This window comes from Dysidea avara, chromosome 14 (assembly GCF_963678975.1).
Source record: "Dysidea avara chromosome 14, odDysAvar1.4, whole genome shotgun sequence".
NCBI classification, from domain to species: domain Eukaryota; kingdom Metazoa; phylum Porifera; class Demospongiae; order Dictyoceratida; family Dysideidae; genus Dysidea; species Dysidea avara.
Window position 1 is genome coordinate 12,997,125 of NC_089285.1, and position 24,803 is coordinate 13,021,927.

The following is a 24,803-nucleotide window of genomic DNA, read 5'->3' on the forward strand; positions in this document are numbered from 1 at the left end:
TGACTCCTCTATTAGAATATTTCAACATTTCTTACTTCAAAATGCCAGTACAGTGGAACCTGTCTTAGTGGCCACCTGTATAGAAAGGTCACTTCTGTAAAAATACCAACTTTAAGTGAGAAAGTTTATACACTAATCCACCAGCCATCTGCCTATTTAGGTCAAGAAATCTTGGCCTGAAGGTAACCGGCTTAGCGATATAATGTCTGATTCAATTCCCCTACACACACTTCTACTATGCAGGCATATTTATTGCTTCCTTGTTCCACAGCAGCCACTGTTACAAGCCAATTTTAGATAGTTCATGGTGAGGTTGAACATTTTATGTAAGCTCCAATCAAGGTGGGATAGAGCAAATAGCTGTGTTCAAAATGGCAGAAGAAAGCTTACAGCGCGTGCACATTATGGGCTAGTGAGGCTAAAAGCTAGTTAAAATTCAAAGAGCTTTATTCAACTCAAATCCACAGAGCTGTACAAGCAGATTCAGCTATCTCCTGATAGGCAAAAGTTCCAACAAGACTTCAGATTACACTTACACACAACTCACAACAAAACCTGGTGAGTGCAGCCAGCATGGCTTTTCTTGAAGGTGAAATGCAATGGTGAGTATTCCTGTTAACTGGAAATAAGACCAATATTTCCAGACCTGGTCACAAAATTTTACAATCTAAAAGTTTGTTTTTGTTATTTCTAGTCATACAGGTATGCATTTGTCCATCAAATACTCTAATAGAACATACTTATTGGATGAAAAAAAAAAAAACTATAACCCGTACACTGAGTCAGAGTGTTACCAAGGCATATAATTTTGTTTAAACAATTAAGTCTTAGTAACCAAATTGGAGTGTATGCCTAAAAACTTCACCATGTGTGCAATGTTTGGTAGCAGTTCAAACTAATCAACCAATCCTCTTACCATACCAAGAGTAGTAATAGCAGTAGCCATTCCCCAAATGGTATGCACATCAACACTAGTGCTTGGCAGTATTGAAATTTGAATACATGGCAATAGTAACAGGAAAATATTGTGGTATATCAATATATAGTTTGTTTGTTATTGTAACTTTCTTGGGCCTAGTATGAAGCAGTATACATTCCAAAAACCAAAAAAATATAGTTCAGTACAAGTAAGCATGTGTTGTAATGTGACAACCTCAAGTTTTTGTTTAGGGCGTGTCTGCTAAACCATCAACAAATTGGGTAATTAAACACCAAAGGCTGGGTTAAAAGCAATACACCTATACTGGTATTCATCGATATACTGGTATTCCGATATACTGGTATTCCGATATAGCGGTTATCAAAGGCTGTTACAGTATGATAACCAGTTATGTTAATTTATCACGATAAACCGTATTACTGGTATATCACCGAGCACTAATCAACACCATGAATCATTGCCACCCTCAGATAAGAGCCACAGATTTTATCTAAATATAATACAATGCTGCAGCTACCAGTAAAAACGGTTTGATCTTGATTGTACTGTATACCCTGTAAGCTACTGAGCAGAAAAGTTTATGAACCCACACTCTAGTCCATATTGGCAACACTTCAGAGCTCTTTACACAGTAAAAACACAAGAAATTAAACATATTGTGACCCACTACAAGCACACAAGTGTTACTTACCCAAAGCATCATAGTACTCATCATCAGAGCTGATGTTTAACATTGCTACAGCATCTAGTCCACAATAAGGGACAAGCTCTGAGTCTGTTGAGGATGAGTGTCCTCTGGAGAGAATATTTGATGTGTTGAGTAGCTGGGTATCTATACTAGTGTCTGGAAGTGATGCCTGTCGTTTGCTGTGACGGGTGCCTCGCTTAAGACTCTTCCGTCGAAGAGATGAAGATTTTCTCCTCCTCTCTAACAAGTCAGTGTTGTCACTGCTGTGCAGTCTCATTACCGCCTTTGGAGTACCATCAGTACTACCAGTCTCATCTTTAATGGAAACTGGGACTTTTAAACTTTCCTCCATTTCTACTGGTGGTTGTATTGTCTCTTCAGGTTTACCAATGTCTGAGCTCAGTGTAGATGTCTGGCTCCCCGAAACAATTGCACCATTACTGGGTAAAGTCTGGTTGCTTTTTGTAACAGAAACAGCAGAGGATGTCACAGTGGCTTCTTCACCAGAGTCTTCCACGTCACCATCACCATCTTCTTCATCAGAAATCGGCTGCCCAAGTTTTCGTCTTAGTTCAATCTGCGCCTCCTTCTCCAGTCGTCTGATATCGTCCATTGTTAGGTCCATCCACTCATCCTGCCATGCCCACGCCTGCCTGTGGGCACGAAGCATGATCCTCCTTAAGCCATAGTCGTGAATGTAGTGCTCTATACGAGACTGCATACCCCAGTAACGGAACTCCACCTGTAGATAAGTAAGTGTGATGCACAAACACTACACACATACATGCATATGTATGCAAAACAGTTATGAAGTATGAACATGTTTTGAAATAGTATATAGAAATTTGATGCTTGTATCAGTCCAGCTACCAAATGGGAAGCCAAAATGGCTGCAGTGATGTTAATGACAATGGCTTTGTTTTATTCTACAAATGTTTCAGTATCCCAGCATGTATTTTCTTTGCTAATATCTCTTCTCTAACCTCTTCCCCCAAATGCTTTATATAAAATGGCCACTCTATTATTATCACAATGAAAATCTTTCTTACAAATGTCTGGTCTTCACATAACTCCTACCAAGATTTCAAAATTTAAGTTGGAATACCTACAGTGTACTAGAAACATGACTTCACTGCTCTGTCACTGATACTAGGACCTTAGCTGAGAAGTGCCTGGTTACCTCTGGGAACAACAGGACATGTTTAGTAGCTCACAGTTGTAACATGCTTCAAATTAAAATAAGAAATAAAATTTTATGTAATAGTTATACCATGGCTGCAAGGGATTTTGCTGATATATACACCCAAAGACCGAGAGCCGCAGGCCCGAGGGCTGTGGGTGTATATGTCAGCAAAATCCCTTGCAGCCGTGGTACAAGTGATATATATCACTTGGGGCGCACTCACCTAATAGGTGAAAGAACTAATGAGAACTCATCCCATTTGTTTTATACAGTAGCATCTGAAGATCGATTGTGGTTTTAATAGCGTGGGCTAATAGCCATCAAAACGTTGCCCATACGTTAAAACGTCATTAATACGTTACTATGCTTCAACATGCAATGTTAGAAAACTTGCGATTGTGGGATGGAGTTTATATTGTTATCATTTTTGTACTAAGTTAAGCCAACTAACTTCGCTATTGGGACAGTAAGTAAGTTATTATATTAAGTTAAGTACTTAGAACTGTAAGTTACTAACCTGTTTCAACGTAGCAGTAGTAGCTTTGCTGTTCCGTGGTCTGTTCAAAGGCTGATACGTGGTGGGTAGAAATACGCATCCACAATCGCCCAAACAATTATTTTGTGCCTTCATTATCCTTTAGTAACAACCAACTACTCTATCTTAGCCTATGTACTAAGCTTAGCAACCTCTACAAAAACGAATCCCACAATACAAAGTTCTATGTCGCTCAATATAATGAGTCAAAGCGCATCGATTCTTTGAACTGGCTGGGTATCAAAGTCATCGGCAAACCGCTTCCCCATGATATTGCCCGGGCAATATGCGAGTTAAACACCGAGCGGCACCTTTGAATGCCCACGCTAAAGTGGTATATTACAGAATAATACTCTTCCTTTGCCTTGTGATGGTATAGGAAGTGTGTTTCCTATGTGAAGGGTAATAATTCTTTGTTTTGTACTTTGCTCCCCAAAGGAAAGGAAACAGTTTCAGACTGGATTAAGACAGAAACCTCAACACATCACTGAGAAGAAACACAAACTAAAGGGTACAACAGTGCAGAGCTCAGTTAACATAATAGGTTTCAAATAGTTGGTGATATACCTCACTTATAGGTCATCAACACAAGACGGTGTATAAGGCTGCCTTTAGTAACAAGGAAAGACAAAATTGAAATAACAGTTACACATGTCTACTGGCGTAGTACCTACTTTGTACTATAGCTACATGGCCCTTATAGTTCTGGTAGTAATATAATCACAGGAACTACAGTGTAGATCACAGAGCTTAACATCATATTATCAATAACACTAGTACCAACAGTACCTCGATACACAATACTTAAAGCATATAATCACGTGAATTTTTTTTTTTACTTCGAAATGCAATAACAATTTCTAATACATAAAAATTTTAGAACTACAATTAGTGTTGAACTAGCAGTGAAAGAATTATAGGATACACAAGTCAAGAATTTTCCAGTATATTCTATTTACCACTCTACCCATTCACTGTAAGCAACCACTTGTCATGTAGGGTCACACTGTGACATGCTAAGGATGTGTAGTCTGCACGGCTTCACCACACTTGTACTTAAGCCACCTTTTAAGTCATCTAATAGCTGTTAAGTCATAATACCTCATCACAGGATGTAATCAGCTAAAACAAATTATATTTAATATTGGCTTTAAATTGCACAGTAGAGAAGCCTGCTACCTGATACCTATATAAGCTATTACATATTACCAAGAGATCATAATGTATATACTAAGGAGAGTGTCCTACTCTCATATACTCCTGTAGAAAGGCGTATTGTGAAGTTATCACACAATTACAAGATGTTGTAGTTTGTGACGTACAGGCAGCCGTAAAAGTGCAATAATCATTAGCACCATTACACACTTGCAACGCTCAGGATAGCCGTATTCGCGAATGGTCTAGCAAGGAAATGCCTACACAGCAGTCTTAACCCATGAAGGAGCGATTGTAGTTCGGTGAGAAATGCTTAGAGCTGGAGTTAATTTGGTTGCTAGCAACGTTGTTAGGCACGCGTTCAATCGATACCATGTTCAGCTAATGACATCATTAATTATACAAAGAAAAATGGGCAAACTCAGAAGTGCTATGTCATAACTTCACGATACGCCCTTCTACAGGAGTATATGAGAGTAGGACACCCTCCTCAGTATATATATTATGAACTCTTGGTAATATGTAGCACCCAAACATCTGTTTCACAACCCCATTAGTTTGCTTAGTCCAATAATATTAAATCTGTTGACAACATCTATCAGACTGCTGATAGGTTGGTGATATAAATTTCCTTTGCTTCTACAACCATCACAATCATCCCAGGATAGTCGGTAAGGTGGCTTACACTATAACCAGCTGACAACATAAAGGATATCATATTGGAGTCACTGAAAATCCCCTGATAGTTCAAGGTTTTACCACCATATCCTCACTAATTCATAAGTATACACCTCTTCAAATTAGAAACCACTCTAGTGCTTCCTGGTTGCCAGGTCAAGAATTAGAACAATACAAAAATTTACATGGTCTGAGTGGATACAGGTGGATCAAAGTACAAAGAGCAGGAAATAACACTTCCTCTATCAAACTGTTTTCATTAGGAACCCTCACAAGTGTTAATGTTACATTCTAACAAAATTCCATATAAGGCAAATAATAATAATTGCTGAAATTCTGGCATTTTCACTAAGCATACATAGTTGAGAAGGTAATTAACTTATCGCAAATATGTACATGTGTTTGTTGTAAGAAGCAGAAATTGTTTGATATCAGCAAGGCAAAGAGCAAACATCTTCCTTTGCGCTGAAGTCACATAATAAATGCAAAACTATCTATGTATTGCTTAGCATGTCAAGAGATATACACTAACTCCACTGAACACAACCCAGCCATCATATCACATAAGGAAAAGTTTATTAATACAATTCCTGGTTAAGCAGAAATGCTAAAGGGAAAATGCCATAACCATCAGAAATTCCGTGGGTATGTGTATATAACCTTACAGAAACTTGATCATCCCTCAGAAATACTAAGTAAATTTAGCACACAATTTGATAACACAACCTTAGGAAGCTCTTAGTCAAATCATTAACTAGGGGTGGGAAATATTTCAGTAATATCAAGAAATTCAATATTTTACTGATATCAATGTGCAAAAATGATATCGAGATACACTGTAACAAGCACAGTGTGATATGGTTGCTGTTACCTTGGTATGTATGATGCAACATCTTGTACAAAAAAACATCATGGGTACAGCTAAGGTATACAATACTAGGTATTGATAACCAGCTACTATGCATTCTTGGAATTTGAAAACAAATTGGACAGGCAGGTCAGTTGATATGGACTAGTTATGAGTTATTCAAGAGACATATTGCAACATTAGTAGTTATCGAGATAATGTGCCAAAAACATATCAAGAGTTGTTTTAGGAGTTTAACATAGTGTAGTTTCTCCTTGCCAAATTAAAAACAAGCTTGAAGGAGAAAAAAAATTGTCAAATTCACTTCTCCCTAATTTCCAAATGGCTCAGATCACGAAGTGATTGCATGTTATTTGGAATTATATGAAGAAGGTGAAGTTGAGCATATCAATGGTGTTTGACCTAGTTTCCTGCTGTCAGTAGTTACTGATACATGGGCATGTATGCCACGGTGTCTGCAGTGCATGCGCATGGAGAACTCTTATAAAAAATTTCCATCTCTTCTGCCCAGCCGACTCCCTGGATATGTTGTAGGCTGGGATCCATGTTAAGCGGGACCGGTTCCAATGGTGGGGAAGAGTTTCTGCTGTGAGAGGTGTCATCATCGACATCCAGCAACCCTACAAGTGGCGTGGGGTCCACGTGGTCCTCCTTCAGTGCCACCACTTCCGTGGCGTGACTCCTCCACTTGTCACTGGATTTGCCGCTGGAATCCCTTGAGCATTTGCTCAAGGCTAGCAGCGTCTGACAGTACCTCAAGATTATTGGTATATACCAAGACGAAACACAACCAACAGCGGTGAGCTAAGAAAAAGGTCGAAGTGCCAAAGTGTGGTGGGTATTTATAAGAGTTCTCCATGTGCATGCGCTGCAGACACATGGCACACATGTCCATGTATCAGTAACTACTGACATAATAATAGGAAACTAGGTCAAACACCATTGATATGTGAGACTGAGCCTTCTAACAAATATCCAGTATTCCTTATGCAACTGCAAGCACCAAAAACATTTGCAGACTTCACCCATTTAACAATTGTTTATCAGTAAACATTTTTTATAACTTTATTATACAGGTATGTGTGGTTCCTCTGATGTTACCGTTCCTCTGAGGTTGCCTAGCAATAGTTGTCAAGGAAGTTTTCGATGTTTATAGCAAATGTTGTTTACAACTTGGCACATATATGCATGGTTCCTCTGAGGTTACACTAGTAACAGCTATCAAGGATGCTATTGATGTACAGTTTTAGTAGCTGATACATTCGGCATGACAGGATGGCATTCGGCACAGACAGGATGAACAAAAAGCATTATGGATATCAACATCCTGTGGGAACCCATTAAAATATACAGCATGCAAATAAATAACATTTTTCACTACCATACAACAGGAAATTTTGACAAAAGAAAAATTAATTTAAATATAGTAGATCCAAGCATTTTGTGGTTGCTTTAACAAAAATAATTTTACAATCAAGAGAATTTTCTATTAATTAAAAAATATTTTTGGAGGCTATTACACAGCTGTAGCAGAGATTGAGGATCCTGTTAGATAGCAGGCTCACACGTATCTGCAAATGGGTAGCAAGAGTTATCTCACTCATCACACAGCTCTCTCACACAACTAATCCTACCACTGATGCTCTTATACCCAGTTTCCACTCTGCTACAACAGAGCATCTGTAACAAAGAATATGATGCATCTTCCATGCTTATGGCTAAGACACACATGAACTTCATTGAGGGAGAGTATTCTATGGCAAGCTGGCTTCAGATAGAGCATCAAGGTGATAAATACATTTTTATTAGCTGCTGTAAACTAAAAAAAATTGTTGGACTGGTTGTCCACATAAGTAAAACACAACATGACAAATTTATCTTGAACAAAAAATTCTCGATGTACGGTACGGTACACACAGGCTGACACAACCTTTGTTTAAATGATGTAGACCTCAGCTGAGCTAGCAGTTAACATAGCAACCAGACAGTCCTTTGCCCTAGCAACTAGACCACGGACACTGGAAACCCCACTACTAGCTATAGTGACTGATGATTAGTAGTCACTATCCCACTAGGGACCTGCAAAGAAGTGAAAGCTAGTGTAGCAGGAGTCAGAAACATGAACAACACAATAAACATATCTACAGAGAGATGTTACTATACATCGATATATCAGTCTGTGTGGCAACTACACATTAATAACCCTTCTTCATAATGGAGAAGTCGCAGTTGAAAAAAAAATGCATACTATTTGCCCAAGTGGATAAGACGTAACTGTACTGCAGAGTAAGTTGCAAAAATTTAATGACAAAGACAAGAAATATGACCTCTATTTGTTTCACCACATCCAGTGACCACACCATGTAATGTACAGTTGTGAGTAAGCCACAACATCTCACTAACGTTATGGTTACCAGTTACAATTTGCACAATAAAAGTAAAACAAAATGAAACAATTTAAGTGACTGGACAATATGTAATTGAACAAATGAGAAAAACTGTTTCAGTGTAATACGAAACAAAACCATGAAAAATCAAGAGATAGTATACAACAGATTACACATATAAAGTTCATTAACCATAAGGGCTAGTACTCTGATTTCAAGAGCAATGTGGCTGTAAGTGTCCCCCTAGTTGTTATGATGAGTTATTGTACTTTTACACATCTCATTCAGGCTGACAAGGCACTGTACACACACACACACACACACACACACACACACACACACACACACACACACACACACACACACACACACACACACACACAAACAAGCAAAATAGCAAAGCCTTTGGCTACTGTGCTCGGGGATACACAAACACACCACACACTATGACATCTGTGCACTACTCGGGTGCTAAAAGTCAGTGACTCAGTGCAGGTAAAATTTCCTGAGTACCTCTACCATGCCTCACAAGTGAAGACGTGGTACCTGAAGTCCCACCTGGACCTCACCAGTTATGTGAGACACAGACCATTGGCATTTGCTTCCCCAGTTAAGTAAACATCTCAATTTACAGCTGGATATACTGAAGCAATAGGGGCAACGTCTCTTGTTCAAGGAAACAACAGCAACCGGACATCATTTGCATTGAACCTGATTACCAGGCCAGTTGCGTCAAGTAATGATACACAACCATACACACTACACATGTATGCACACACATATGTATCACACACACACACTGAGACTTTCACTCACCTTACACAACTTGTAAATACACATAACCATGTCATTTTTCCGCCAATTGTCATCTAGGGGACCTCGTCCAGTTCTCTTGGATTTGTAGATACGAGGATCTTCTTCTTCTTTATAATCACTATTTGACAAGTGGTCCTTTACTATGTCAATCCAATCTGTATGAGATGGATTAGTAGTTGTTGAACTACTAGTATACCAGTCATCTAACAGACACTACACACCTCTCTCTCTCTCTCTCTCTCTCTCTCTCACACACACGCACGCATGCACGCACGCACGCACGCACGCACGCACACACACACACACACACACGCATGCACACACACGCACAAATTTTATAGCATACAGTCACTATGAAGCAGTAAAGAGCCATTGTACAAGCATATGTACAAGTGGTTTAGCTGTCTTCAATTTTTGTTTGTCTAATGAAAGTGAAACAAAAGGATACAAAGATGTAAATCTGTTAATCAATATGGAATCTAAATAATAGTGTCTAGTAATGTACCATGGAGACAGAGGTCGCAGACACAACATTGTCACAGACACAACATTGTCACAGTTGACAACACTCAGGAGGCAGGCAATCTATCTCTTGTACATAAAGCTGGCAGAATGCTCTCCTTGATCAAACACTTTTGCTGTAAATGCACTACACATGCACACGCACACACACACACACACACACACACACACACACACACACACACACACACACACACACACAGAGGCAATACAACATACGCTGCAGTGAGAAGAACCACGCTACTAGTACAATATATACACCATCTTGTCACCATGACAAGAAGTGATGATTATGTTTTAAATATGTATGTGCGCATGCATGCATGCACGTGTGTGTGTGCATATATGCATATGTGTGTGTAGTGTGTGTTGCTTTGGTTAACACACCCTCCAACCATTGTTTACATCCTGTTCTGTGATGGATGTGATACTGTAGTAGGTGTTAACAGGATACCTACACACATTTTTGCTTGTTATATTTTTTTAAACTATTTATTTAGCTTCATTGTATAGCCAGTTACTACAGGCTTACCTGCCTACAAAATAGGAAATTGGCTACATAAATCTGCACACATGCATCCCAAACTATGTACACGTACACACCTACACATACACAATATTGTGATATTCATAGATCCTTCAGAGGTCCAGACATTATGAAAAACTTTTGAAATTGCTACTGCTGATGACTGTTGCATTACTCTGGACACTACATTACACTACACACACACACACTACACACACACACACACACACACACACACACACACACACACACACACACACCAGCACACATGTACACACAAAACTACCACTACACACACCAATGGGTACAACCAATAGAACTTTATTCACTAGGCACGCTAATTATTTTGATTTCATGCATTTGGTCAATGGCAGTGAATGGTGAGCAGTTCAGTAAACAACAAAAAAAATTACGCTTGTGTTACCCAAATATTTATTTAGCCAGTTTAACATAACCCTCAGATATCAGAGCTAGCTCTTACACTCTGTGTACATATACAGGAAATGATTCCAGGGGGAAAAAGTATGTGGGAGGCCCAAGAGCTAATGTAACAGGAGGAAACTGACCCTAGCCTAGTGTAGGTAATGAATTCGTGAATAATGTTGATAAACAGAACCAAAAATATGGGCTGTATAATGAAGAAGTCTTGAGATCATGAAGTATACCTTAGGAACCTACATGACATGGCTATTACAATGAACTGGTCACTAAGTAAGGCTTCACTGGATTCACAACTGTATATTGAAAACGCAAAATTTCAGCACCTCAGACTTTTTTTAGTAGGACTTTAAGAAAAATTTTAATATTATTATGAACTCTAACTTAAAGCATATTGTATAACGCATATGACACATGTAAGGTTTTCATTCAGATAGTAAATTAATACATAACCACACATACCTACCTAGGGGAATTTTTATACTGATAACTATTATCAAGCCATTACCGTATTTGTGGCAGTACGTAACACTTACAAAACATATACACTTACCTATGACTCTGTTCTTCAGTTCTGCTCCTTTCAAGTTGAATGGATTTTTCTATTGATAAATGTTTCAAAAACTTCTCACTAAAAGTTGAAACTAACTTTATCTCCCTTGTCATCAAAGAAATATGTATCAACGTCCAGAGAGAATTTTTCTACAAACGGGCACCTGAAGATTGTGCGGGTGTGCGGGTAAGCATTCCAGGACTCTTCCTCTACCTAAAGCCACACAAAGACGCACAGATATTTACATGAAGTATATGGAAAATAACAAACACACATACACAAGGAGTTACATTTTCCGTAGAAAAAATAATAAAAATGCATGTGTGGATACATGTACCATGTGTGACGTGTTCGTACATATGTGCATGCAGAGTTCACAGCTATAATCACATTACCTGGAGAGCAGTTTTGGGTATCATACTACGGATCCAGCCAGGTAGGTGCTTACCAATGTGGTATATCTTCTTAGTGTACTGGCCAATAGTGCCATCCTTATCTGTGTATGGACGATTTTCTAATATCTCGACCGCACTGCCCTCCCCTTCGCTTTCTTGTCGACTCTTTTTCTACACAACACACGAATAGCACTGGTTAACACCATTCTGTTATACCACACATGGCCTTCACTGTAACAACTACAGAACGGGGTACTAGAAAATCTGTGTACTACATCAGTGTCCCCTAGGCATCGCAAAGGGTAACTCCCGTACACTGAGCCACACTGAACGTTTCAGTGCGTTTTACCTGAATCATGTAGAGCTGGGCGATACGGTATTCTTCTACCGACATCGGCATGGGGATTCGATACTCTTTGATCAGCATTATTGCTGTGAGCCACAACTATACCGACTACACACCTCTCCGTTACACTTTATACCTACATCAGGAAATGTCTTGATAATAACGGATGCACACTTTATTCTACTCACGTGACTCGAGGTACACTACAAACCGAGCTACAAACAACACAAATTTTTTGTAGTTTTGTGTTATTTGTCACGTTGCATTCTGGAGAAAACAGTAGAGACGTAGAGAGGTATAGTTGTTGATATGACGAGTTGTAACCGGTGTTTTAATTAAATACTGTTTGTATTCTATCGTATTCGTTGTTTTTTTCTGTACAGTAGAACCGATGTCTTTACGCTCAACTGCCACCCGGAAGACGCCGAATGTAGTCACAGTGACTGCAGAAGATTCCCGGTAATTTCAGTGTTTGTGTTTTTGTACATGACTACAGCAGAGCCCCTACACCATTGAACCTTTTTATAAAGGAATATCCGTCTCAGGGGCGGATCCAGAATTTTTTCAAGAGGGGGGTCTCTGAGCTGGGTGGAGGGTAACCCTCCTAAAGTTCACATAATAACTTTATTATTCAACTCAGCACATCCGGCCTGTATACGGATGTACGTAGCATTCATACATAAAATGTGCCCTTAGGCAAACTTTAACAAGCATGATGTGTGTATCTAGCTATAACTAGCTGGAAACCTACACTGCTGTTTGTGCAGCTTATTGTAGACTTATAGCTCTTACTACATACACAACTTCCTGGCACACAGTAGTCATGACGAATGGTTGAGCACTTGTTCACCACACCATAGATTTTCGATCACACTTCTTGCTTGCCGTCACCCTCGCAGAAGAGGCACCAAAAGTGAGCTTTGTGCAAGTGCTAGTGAAGTTGGTCTTCCTGAGCAAGTTGAAGAACTACTGAAGTAGCTAACTCCTTTGTCACTTTGTAATTCATACCGTCGAGTGCGGGGACCAGCATTCTATGTCTTCTACATGAGGTCTCAAGAACAGCCAAGTGATATCACGTGCCCATATTGACCAAAGGCGGAGTCAGGTGTATTACCACAAAAGAAAATCACTAGCAGTAAAACACTTTATATACAAATCAGACGTACCTTTACAACAATATCAGTGATTACAAACGCCATTGCTCCCTTGCAGCTGCCAGCTCTTCTACGCACAGTAAGCGTGTGTCTTCCGCCATTTACTGAACTTTAAACAATCCATATCACGTGAGCTATCATCACGTGATGCTGATCAAATAATTCGGGACTGCTCTATTAGAGTATATCGATCTTTCGTGATCTGTTGCTTTCCTCCGTGCAGTTTCTGTCTTAGATTTCCTGTTCGAGGTTCAACCTGAAGGGGGGGTCTCGAGACCCCAAAGGCATCCCCCCCCCCCCTGGATCCGCTCCTGCGTCTAGGTCCCAAATCAACTGTACTAAGCAGCTCAGCAGGAGGCCGCCTCTTCTGAAGGGCAAAAATAATTTCCTCCTGAGACCCTGGGTGCTTGGGGATCATGTGCACGCTCATTAGTGAGGCGGATAGGTTCCCGGGTAATGGAACGGTCTGGTGATAATAGTGCCACCCAATTTTTAATTCAGAAGGTTGCTATTGATGTTCAATGTGGCAATGCTGCTTCTGTAATGGCAACAATTCCATCATCACAGGGTTGGGCAGAGTTTGCCTCTCTGCCCACTGTTTGAGTGTGAAGACCTTTTCTTTTATTATTGATTTATATAATCTTTTATATTTAAAAAAAAATTTTTTCCCCTGTACTGGTTGACTGCAGAAAAATCATTAAGAATGTGTATATATATTATCGTATATAGGTGGAAGGGAAAGGGTGGGAAGCTTAATTCGTTATACTGCTGAAGTTTGAGCCAACCATCATTGGACTAAACTTGGCCTACCATGTGTGTGGATTTCTATGTTTTGAAAATTCTCATGTGGTAAGCAGTCAAGTTCATAAAACCAACTTTAGTAACACTAAAAGCGCAGTTAACATGAAGGGAAAGGACTCCCACAAAATGTATACATCCTGCAGCTTTTAGTACCAAGAAAATTACCTCACTGTTTGAGATTTATTGCCGTAATATATTACCTATTATTAATTATATATATCAAGACCGTACCGTTTAAGTAGAAATCCATGTGAAATTTTCGCGCGCCGCCCAAAATCACGCCTTTAAAAATCATCCTAGAGATATCTTACGAGACGAAAATCACCTTTACGGAATAGTACTAGTCCATATAATACATAAAACAGCATTAAATACAACAAACGTTTACAGGTGGCCGGATACAGAATTTTAAAAATCGCCAAAACTTTGAATTTTAGCCTGACTGCCTGACTGATCACAGTCGCAAGCCTAGAGGCCAAACGAAGCAGTGCACGGCAACCATTTTACGCAACACTAGCAAACGCACCAGTGGGATGTGCCTTTTGGGGTTCCGATGAGTGTGTGCCCTCTGCGCCTTGTCTTTTCTTTCATCTTCAATCAGGCTGCTTGTCTTCTTCTTCATCCAACGAAACCATATCGAGGCATTAATTTTCCGTATCAACACTTTCTTTAAGCAGCATAATAGACGCCATAAGATTATTTAGGGCGCTTAGACTACGCTACTGTACAGAGGAATAGATTATATTCCTTACTGATATAATCTATGACGGACGGTACTGTATGAGGTACTGGTACTAGCTAGATAGCTTCATGATGGGTCACAAGACCACGCCCATTCTTCATTCTACGCATTATCGATCTACCGATTGAAACCACAATGACACACCCCTTTTGCGCTAGCTGTATTTTAGTGACCACACACCTTCAATTTGGAAGGCTGACTCGACATACTCTATAATCGATTGAAACCACGCCCCTTTTTGGGCAAGCGCACATCTTGCAGGCTGCCTCGAGATACTCTAATACAGCAGTCACCCTAATAGAACAGTCACATGTTTATAGCTAGCTGTATGCTTTAACAAAAAAAACTAAACAAACTAGTATATTAAAAATTATAAATTTAAAAATAAAGTAGGAATCCAAGCAATAAAAAGTAGCGAAACAAGAGAAGAACGATGGTAGCCATTACAGCATAGCTCGGTGGGAAATTCCTACTTTGGCATTGACCACAAAATAATGGCTATATCATGCCAAAGTAGGGATTTCCCACCGAGCTGTGCTGTAATGGCTACCATCGTTCTTCTCTTGTTTCGCTACTTTTTATTGCTTGGATTCCTACTTTATTTTTAAATTTATAATTTTTAATATACTAGTAACATTAAGGAAATTACACTCATTTTACTGGATATTAGTTCTGACAACCTGGATGTGTTACCATTGAGATTAGAGTACAACAATTATCTGATAATAATTACTTAGGTTTAAAGGAAGAAAATCCATCCCTCCTGGAGGAGGCGAGTGTAACACTCGACTTGACATTGGGTGGCTTACAGTTCAAACCCTGGGATAGAGAGGGATTTATTTATTTATTTTTAATTTTGGCAGGTCACATGTGTATTGCATTGGTTGGAGACATGGTTACACGGTGCTCCGATCAGAGCATGTTTTACTGAAGCTATTTCTTTTTAGGGACCATGGTGTGTTGGGTGGAATGTTTGACTATCTTCATGGTGTAGTGTCTTCGTCACGACAGGTATGTAGTTTGTGAGTAGTGTGCATGTGCGCATGCGTGTGTAGTGTGCATGCATGCATTGTGTGAGGCAGCATAGTCATTTGGGTAGAGCATCGGCCTGGTAATCAAAAGGTTCCAGGTTTGATTCCCCAGTTATGCTCAGTTGCTGTTGTTATTGTTTCCTTAATTGAGTAAGAAATCTTACTCATATTGCTGAGGTCTACCCAGTTGAATGGGGATCTGATGACCTGGGAAAGCAGTCTACCCAATGTTAATGGGAAGTAAACGCCAAACTTGTGGTTCACTAGGTAGGCATGACCTTGCCAGTACGGTAGCCAAAGGCTTTTGTGAGTATGTGTATGGTGTAGTGGGATGGATATACCATATACCATTCAGTGGTTATTTATGTTGTTTATGTGTACACAGACACAAGGAGAAGAGACCAGAGAGAGAATTCTCTGGGCTAGATTTGAGACAACCGATTTTAATGGTAATTATTACAATATCCTATTACAGCATTTATGTTGTTGTTTTTTTTGTTAGACCCTGCTTTGCCGCAGAATGAGCGGGTAATCAAGGAGAACAAACCACTACCCTTGATCCTTATATTAGGATATGTTACAGGTTATTCTGTATGGTCAATTCAGGTAATATACTGTGTACATCTGTTACATTTACAGTAAACTCTTTGGCTGTACATATACAACCTTGTTGCATTGTAGAGTACGAAGCAGCCACCTCTTAATATGATCATTCCCAATGATCTCATTAATATGATCCACTGTGGCTGAATGTTTTGTCCCTCAAAGTTGACCATATAACTGAGTCATAATTTATTGCAGGGAGATGGTGAAGCAAAAGAGCTGCTGTCAATCCATGAAGGACAATCTCGATTTGCCACCATATTGAAGACCCCTTATCCCTGGATGAGGGATGAATTTGCTGATAAAAGACCTATAATTGCTGTGGCAATGAAAAAAGGAATGTAGGTCATTTTAAATACAGTGTTAACCTCTCTGTATAATTGTATGTTGTACACATAGATCTCACCCATATGCTAAAGCTAGCTTCAGATCATTACAAAGTGGAGAAGAAGTTAAGAATATAGAAATTGATAATAAGACTCAGTGTCCGATTGTAAACATTCTCAGTAATAGGAGGTATGAATTATGAGTGTATCACCTGAATGTGATCGTAATATCTTTCTATGTTTGTCACTGGGTTTCCCTGTGAAATTACAGTATCTAAAACTCTGTGTGTGAATTCTAGATCTATATATACGTGTGTATTGTATACATCTTTACTGTTGTTTTCAGTGTGGTGGTAGTTGTCAGAAGCAGGGAATGTATTGTTGTAGTAAATGCTGCTACACTTTTACCAAGTTTTCATATAAAAAGTGAGTTTTGTTTTGTGTATGTATGTGGTCACATGCACAATGAACATACACACATCCAATGGCCATGTGCACGTTCATTTGCCACACTTGTCTATTCTTCTACCAGATAACTACAAGTCGGACACATTTCCATATAACCCAGTGTCCCTGGGAACCCGATGGTTGGCTTATGCAGACCGTAAGGTGAATACATTATGTACATATAACCAGACACATATCTGCAGCCTGCTACAGTCAGGTAGTAGGCATGTACCTGGATATAATAATCACAAATGTGTGTTGCATTGTAAACACTCCATAGTTACTTGTAAATATAATAATGATATTAATTGTGTGATTAATTAGCAAGCAAATTACTGCATCTAATGTTACATGTGTATTGTATTGTGTGTAGTTGTCTTCCAAACACCAGTCAAGAGGTGGCATGTCCAGTGGTCTTGCCCCAACCTACAAGTCTACAGTGATCAGTGCTGCTAAGGTTAGCTATATATTGTGCTGTTTCTGTTTCCATTAATACAAGAGATACTTCTATAAAATCCAGTCCTAAATTTTCAAAACATTAATGTTTCCGTCTAATAGAAAGTTAAAAAGTGCTATGTACTAAACACATCTTGTGGCTTTACTCACAATTGTATTGTAGTGCTGTTGCTATTTACTGCAAAGTACACATCAACAGATGCATACTTAGTACCTGATGTGTTCCTAAGGCATGATCAATAAATACATGATGTGCTTGGGTATGAAAAACAATGCCACCTTATCTAACCAATTATAACGATCACTTCATATCACCAAGAGTTCATACTGTAATATTTGTATGGGCCCCATACCAATATTATGAACTCTTGATATCACATCCATATAGTCATTATAACATGTCATGATGTCAACTTCAGTATCATGATGATTGACTGCATCTTGACATGTTATACTTTCAACTTTAATCTGTCTTTGATAACTTGGTAGGGTTGGAAGTACCTAGTAGTAACCCTAGACACCAGTCTAATATTTGTCTGGTACTCTTGTGAGTAAATGAAATTCCAAGTTTAGCCTGAGGCAAACCTAGTGTGTACATAATTTTTGCTTGTTCTCAGAGAGGTGACTTTCTAGTAGGATTGCATTCACCAGTACTGCAATGCAAGGTAATGTATGACATGTTTGATCATTTCAGATGGTGGGTAAAGGCATGGCAAAGCTCGGTGATACAGTCTACCAGTGGATGGGATCGGCTGAGACTAAATCATCCTCATCTCAACAAGTGAGATGTGCTTAACTCTCTTGTCTATCATGTGTGGTTTGTATAGCAAATCACACAGTCAGGAACAGTGGTGAATGCTATAGTTACTATTCTTGACTTGGAAGAGCTCAGTAGAAGAGGCAAAACAAATGATGTAAGTGTAGTGTCTGCATGCCATGCTAACTGTGATATTAACGTAAGCTTTTGTGCGATGTACTTATGTAAGAAACATACATAAACTGAACAGTCTACATTTGTGTAGTTGTGAGCACTGCTAAACATAGTGTTTTTGCTAGCACAATGGTCACGTTTGAGAAAGCACATAATTATGTTCCCCCTAAATTTTTACATAAAGTGTACCATGGTGCTCTGAAGTTATATTTTATTTCTATGCTGTGTTTTCCTCATGATGTCTGTGTATTAGTGTCAAGACATATTACGTACACACACTCAGGTGATACTAGAGAGCCTGAACAGAGAAGAGGCAGTAATTGCCAATTTTCCTGCACATGCTGGAGAAGACTGTAAAATAGGAGCATTAGCATTTGACCCTAGGTGTGTGTGTGTGTGTGTGTGTGTTGTGTAGTATTGTGTAGTGTTGTATAATGATGTCCTGTATGTATGTATGTATGTATGTATGTATGTATGTATGTATGTATGTATGTATGTATGTATGTATGTATGTATGTATGTATGTATGTTGCTTTTGTCTTGCTGTATAGTGGTACACTGCTGGTGACAGCCTGCACACTTGGTCACTCGTTTCACATCTTCCGTATACTTCCATATCCACTGCTTTCATCACAGACTACAGTACACCACTTGTACACCCTGCACAGAGGAGACACCGACGGGACAGTATGTACTACTAATACTATACCATTTAGCTGCTGTTGCATGTGTCATGTAGGTGCAGGATATTGCCATCAGTAATGACAGTCGGTGGATAAGTGTTAGTACTCTTCGAGGGACTAGCCATGTGTTCCCTATCACACCATATGGAGGTATGCGGTGGTTGTGTGTGATTTGATGTCAATGGTGTGTAGTGGTATAATGTCCATTACAGTGAAAACCTCTGTAATCCAGACATGGGTCAAGCACTTAGGTCAAGTGTTTGACATTTCCCCAAAAGTACACAAATGCTTCAATATTATAGTAAATTGCAAAATGAAGTGCTATAAAAGTGCTTGATTAACTACTTGAAATTAAGTAACATCATACATCAACAGAACTGTGATCCTGTCAAATGGTACGGTTGTACCGTTTAAGTAGGTGAAAATTTTGCACACCACCCAAAATTCCGCCTTTAAAAATCATCCTAGAGATATCTTACAAGACTAAAATCACCTTTACGGAATACATGTAGTACTAGTCCATATAATACATAAAACACATTAAATACAACAAAACACTTACAGGTGGCCGGATACAGGATTTTAAAAATCGCCAAAAACTTGAATTTTAGACTGACTGCCTAACTGACCACAGTTGCAAGCTTAGAGGCCAAACGAAGCAGTGCATGGTCACCGTTTTACGCCACAATAGCAAACTCACCAGTGAGATGTGCCTTTTGGGGTTCCAACGAGTGTGTGCCCTCTGCGCCTTGTCTTTTCTTTTATCTTCAATCAGGCTGCTTGTCTTCTTCATCCAACTAAACCATATTGAGGCGTTAATTTTCCGTATCAACACTTTCTTTAAGCAGCATAATAAATGCCACAAGATTATTTAAGGCTACGCTACTGTACAGAAGCATAGATTATATATTCCTCACTGATATAATCTATGACGGAGGCTACTGTACAGAGGTACCGGTACTAATAGCTTTCACGATAGGTCACAAGATCACGCCCATTCTTCATTCTACGCATTATCGATCTATCGATTGAAACCACAACCACGATGACACACCCCTTTTACGCTAGCTGTATTTCAGTGACCACACACCTTCAAGTTGGAAGGCTGACTCGAGATACTCTAATAATCGATCGAAATCATGCCCTTTTTGGGCAAGCGCACATCTTTGCAGGCTGACTCGAGATACTCTAATACAGCAGTCACCCTAATAGAACAACAGTCACATGTTTATAGCTAACTGTATGCCTTAACAAAAAACTAAACAAACTAGTATATTAAAAATTATAAATTTAAAAATGAAGTAGGAATCCAAGCGATAAAAAAGTAGTGAAACAAGAGATAAACGATGGTAGCTATTACAGCATAGCTTGGTAGGAAATCCCTACTTTGGCATTGAGCACAAAATAATTGCTATACCATGCCAAAGTAGGGATTTCCCACTGAGCTATACTGTAATAGCTACCATTGTTCATCACTTGTTTCACTACTTTTTATCGCTTGGATTCCTACTTCATTTTTGAATTTATAATTTTTAATATACTAGTGTTTTTATAGGAGCTGATGATGCAGGAATTTTTACTACTAATTGAGATATTTATTTAGATTTTTGCAACATCATAGTAGGCAAACTTGCTTCTTTCTCCACAAGCTCTCCTACACAATCCTATAATTCTTTGATATGGTCACTTGTGTCTGTTGATTGCCTGTTTCCGTTTGATGTAAACTCAGAATTGTCTTGAGGCAGTGTTTACCAAAATGCCATCCACACAATCAGGAAGTTACAAATTGACTGAAGGCGAAAATTTCTCTGCCATTAATTTTGTCTTCAATTTAATTAATTATGAACTGTAGTGCAGCTTTTGTGCTTTACAAGCACTTTTTCATAAAGTTCTTAAGTACAAATGCTACAAAACAGCAGTGCTTGAAAGCACTCTTAATTTCTCAATTACTACAAGTGCTTGACCCATGTCTGCTGTAATCCAGAATACCTCTATAATCTGACACTATTTATGTACCCAAAAAACTTTTTCTATGTAATGGTACTACAATTTTCTCTTCCCAATGAGCATCAGCTTATAGAGGTTTCACTGTACTTATTTGTTGTGTGGATCAGTCAGAGTATGTGCACAACTGTAATAATGTAAACATTGTTTAGCAATGACATTGTTCACCAGGTAACATCACTACCAGAACACATACTGGTGACAAGGTTGTGAACCAGTGGAGCAAATTCCAGACCACTGCTGGTCTAGATGAGATGGTGAAGAGAAGCAACCCAAATGACACCTCCTCAACATCTGGATCATCACCTCCAAACTATGCATCAGCTGTTGTACCCTCAGTATATACTTGGGGTAATCCCCGTTCCCCTCCCTTGCCATCCCCACTACAGTTAGAAGCAATGGCACAGATAAAGCAACCCTACATTGCACCAGATACCGCTAACAACACAGCTAGTTCAGTTATTGATGAGTTGCCAACACTACAAAGAAGTGATGCTATTTGTATTGCAGCCATTTTTGCTTCAACAAGAACTCGACCATCTCCAAACAGTTGAGTGTCTCGCATCACTGTGCATAATGTAGCTTTTCTATACTTTACAGAAGCAGCATCCACAAAGGCTGCTGACTCACTATTTATATTAGGGGCAAATGGAATATTAACAGAACACATGTTAACACCACAAAAAGCTGAAGGGGCCCCAGAAGGAGATGACGCACCTATCGAACTCCACCACAAACCTGAACTAGAATGGAATTTGCTTAGGTAAATGAACATGTAATGTGTAATCCAGTCCATTTGAATGGTCTGGTCTGCATAAGGTAGTGACCTGGAAAATCAGGATAGTCAGACTATCAGCATAGGGGTCACAAAGTAGCCAAGCATTACATTTTACCCTTATTTTCAGGAAACCTGAATGGACCAAGCCAAGTACACCTTACACTCCTGATAACTCCCTTGTCATTGCCTTCAACGAGAATCAAAAGCAACAGGATAAAGGTATGTGTGATGGCCTATGTGGGAAGTAGGTTTACTGTTGTCATGATTAGGTCATCTACAAATCCCTCAATCTGATAGTGAATGGTTGGCTAACATAGAGATTGAGACACACCCACCACCACATAGACGACTATGGATGGGACCACAGTTTAAATTTAAAACATATCAAGCCACCACAAACAACAGTCTTAATCAAGACAGTCAGTCACAAGTAGAAGATATGAAATTCCACAATCGCGAAGTGCAGTTTGGTAAGTAGAGGAGCACTCGGAAACTGTAATGTATCTCTCTATAGATGATTCAAGCAGTTACAGCATGCAGTGTGATGTATTTGGACGATCTGCTGAACTGAGTTTAACACCACTCACACTGCAGCGGCACTTGTTACTGGACACACCAGACACTACCCAGTTGGAATTACAAAGCTTACTACTGACACATGAAGATGGTGAGTGCTGTGTGGTGAGTACTCAGAGCTCACTTTTCTTTTTACAGAAAAACAATCAAATGACAAAAAGCAATCAGATGACAATGTGTTAGAAGTGTTTGGCTCGTACAAGGACATCAAACCAACATTGGAGGTAGCTATGGGAGATAAAAATATGCATCAAGATCTTGTGCATGCTATTGATGATGTGGATACTCCTGAAATGTTAAAAGATCTTGTGCATGCCATTGATGATGTAGGTGCTCCTGAACAGAAAAATCTGTGATTTTAAATCATTTTTATTGCATTGTATAAATACCAAGAGTTCATAATATATAGAGGGAGGCTGTACAACTTTTTATTCTAATAACATTATCATTATTCTGTAATTAACATTATGATCAAGTCTCATGTGGGAATAATTCTTTTAAAAAGTGGTGGCTTTTATAAAAGCCGTTTGGGGTGTACACTAGCAAGCAATTTACTTGCTGCTGGTGTACTTGGTGACAGCCTTGGTGCCCTCAGACACGGCATGCTTGGCAAGTTCTCCAGGCAGGAGAAGCCTCACAGCAGTTTGGATTTCCCGGCTGGTGATGGTGGATTTCTTGTTGTAGTGAGCAAGGCGGGAAGATTCAACAGCGATCCTTTCGAAGATGTCATTGACGAAAGAGTTCATGATGCTCATGGCCTTGCTGGAGATTCCAGTGTCAGGGTGGACTTGCTTCAACACCTTGTAGATGTAGATGGAGTAGGTCTCCTTCCTGGTTTTCCTCCTCTTCTTGGTATCGCTGCTGGCCATTTTGGCCTTTCCGCCAGCCTTCTTCTCTCCTTTCTTGCTTGCAGTCACTTGCTTTCCGGGCATGATTCTTGCTTCGGCACTTTGTCGAAATAAGTGAGGTGCATCTCGATTGAAACTCTATTTATACGAAACTGGGTAGGATCATCGAAAACGGATCAATCGTTTTGGCGCGCATCAAATTTCGGATGATGTAGTACACATGTCTAAAAATCCGTACATCTGATTGGCTAGTTTTAATATCTCGAGCGCGCGAATTCGATTGATCCGCTGAAACCTCACAATGGGAGTATAAAACATGAGTAGCTGTCATTGTCAACACTTCATTGAATCATTCAGAAAATTCAAACAGAAATCATGTCTGGACGTGGAAAAGGAGGAAAAGCCCGCAGTAAGGCCAAGAGCCGTTCCAGCCGTGCTGGACTTCAGTTCCCTGTTGGCAGAATTCATCGTATGCTGAAGGGAGGCAACTACGCTGAGAGAATCGGTGCTGGTGCTCCAGTGTACCTGGCCGCAGTTATGGAATACCTTGCTGCTGAGATCCTTGAACTGGCTGGGAACGCTGCCCGTGACAACAAGAAGCAAAGGATCAACCCTCGTCACCTTCAGTTGGCCATCAGAAATGATGAAGAGCTAAACAAGCTCTTGGCTGGAGTGACCATCGCTCAAGGAGGTGTTCTCCCCAACATCCAAGCCATCCTCCTCCCCAAAAAGGCTACCACTCCTGGTGGCAAGAAGAGCTCTCAGAGCCAGGAGTATTAGATTACTTCTACCCCAACGGCTTTTTTAAAAGCCACAACTTCTTAAATAATATCACCATTACCAAGACTAATATTTTTAATGCATTTTATATTACAATTTACTGTTGCAAACAATCCAGCATGATCACATTGTTCAATAGTGACTTTGCAAAAGGGTCATGAATTAAAGGGACAATGTGCTGTTTATAACATCTGATTATTTTGGGGCTGCACAAAACGAAGATTATAAATAACACTAACAATACAGTCTTTTAAAATTTGATAGGTGATCGATGCCACACAAATTGGGGGGTAAGCTGTTACAAATAAGTACTCCAATAGTAAAAACTATTCTTCCCAATTTATGAAAGGATTTGTGGCACTATGACATCCTGTAAATGCTTCAGCAGATACAAACCAGTCTCTTAAATATCCCAGACAAAGATGGTGCAAAACTTTAAACACTTGCACAGCTGTATGGAAACGTCTCCTTAATTTGACAAAAGAACAACATGTAGATATTCCTTGTAAAAATCGAGAATGTATGCGCTTTAGATGCTTTGAGAGTAATGCAGCTGTAGGCATCCAAAATCACAGTAGTCAAAAACTGGTATACAAATGCCTGATACAATAAG

The 24,803-nt window shown here is 39.4% G+C and overlaps 4 protein-coding genes across 5 annotated transcripts in view; 2 read left to right on the forward strand and 2 right to left on the reverse strand.

Moving 5' to 3' along the window:
• Positions 1-12,207, reverse strand: part of LOC136244296 (protein retinal degeneration B-like) — a 30,406-nt gene extending 18,199 nt beyond the window's left edge. The window contains exons 1-6 of the mRNA XM_066035847.1: positions 12,034-12,207; positions 11,685-11,855; positions 11,386-11,502; positions 11,290-11,338; positions 9,251-9,405; positions 1,632-2,370 (exon numbers count right to left, since the gene is read on the reverse strand). Coding sequence (XP_065891919.1) covers positions 1,632-2,370; positions 9,251-9,405; positions 11,290-11,338; positions 11,386-11,502; positions 11,685-11,855; positions 12,034-12,111 — 1,309 coding nt within the window. The 5' untranslated portion in view covers positions 12,112-12,207. The remainder of the gene's footprint in view (positions 1-1,631; positions 2,371-9,250; positions 9,406-11,289; positions 11,339-11,385; positions 11,503-11,684; positions 11,856-12,033) is intronic.
• On the forward strand, positions 12,176-23,021 carry LOC136244298 (BCAS3 microtubule associated cell migration factor-like). Of its 2 annotated transcripts, none has more exons than XM_066035848.1 (21): positions 12,176-12,325; positions 12,414-12,489; positions 15,675-15,738; positions 16,144-16,207; positions 16,261-16,364; positions 16,560-16,702; positions 16,761-16,877; positions 17,034-17,113; positions 17,220-17,296; positions 17,508-17,591; positions 18,285-18,371; positions 18,418-18,504; positions 18,805-18,905; positions 19,073-19,208; positions 19,261-19,354; positions 21,380-21,757; positions 21,809-21,971; positions 22,114-22,205; positions 22,256-22,456; positions 22,501-22,653; positions 22,701-23,021. In XM_066035848.1, the coding sequence occupies exons 2-21, from the start codon at positions 12,422-12,424 to the stop codon at positions 22,916-22,918; spliced, it is 2,511 nt and encodes an 836-aa protein (XP_065891920.1). In that variant the 5' UTR covers positions 12,176-12,325; positions 12,414-12,421; the 3' UTR covers positions 22,919-23,021. The 2 variants fall into 2 exon arrangements, with proteins under 2 accessions (XP_065891920.1, XP_065891921.1); XM_066035849.1 differs by having other exon boundaries at positions 12,197-12,325; positions 12,417-12,489.
• A 92-nt stretch (positions 23,022-23,113) lies between these two features.
• Positions 23,114-23,494, reverse strand: LOC136244137 (histone H2B-like). The gene has a single exon (XM_066035653.1). It carries the CDS (start codon positions 23,492-23,494, stop codon positions 23,114-23,116), a length of 381 nt encoding a protein of 126 aa, XP_065891725.1.
• A 181-nt stretch (positions 23,495-23,675) lies between these two features.
• Positions 23,676-24,303, forward strand: LOC136244304 (histone H2A-like). The gene has a single exon (XM_066035858.1). It carries the CDS (start codon positions 23,786-23,788, stop codon positions 24,188-24,190), a length of 405 nt encoding a protein of 134 aa, XP_065891930.1. The 5' UTR covers positions 23,676-23,785; the 3' UTR covers positions 24,191-24,303.
• The last annotated feature ends 500 nt before the right edge of the window (positions 24,304-24,803 follow it).

Excerpts from the sequence above, each read along its gene's own strand:
- LOC136244298 (XM_066035848.1), top strand. The coding sequence starts at position 12,422 with ATGTCTTTACGCTCAACTGCCACCCGGAAGACGCCGAATGTAGTCACA. Across the intron at positions 17,297-17,507 it reads TGGCTTATGCAGACCGTAAG|TTGTCTTCCAAACACCAGTC; the intron begins GTGAATACATTA and ends TATTGTGTGTAG. Across the intron at positions 19,209-19,260 it reads GAGGAGACACCGACGGGACA|GTGCAGGATATTGCCATCAG; the intron begins GTATGTACTACT and ends TGTGTCATGTAG.
- LOC136244304 (XM_066035858.1), top strand. The coding sequence starts at position 23,786 with ATGTCTGGACGTGGAAAAGGAGGAAAAGCCCGCAGTAAGGCCAAGAGC.
- LOC136244137 (XM_066035653.1), bottom strand. The coding sequence starts at position 23,494 with ATGCCCGGAAAGCAAGTGACTGCAAGCAAGAAAGGAGAGAAGAAGGCT.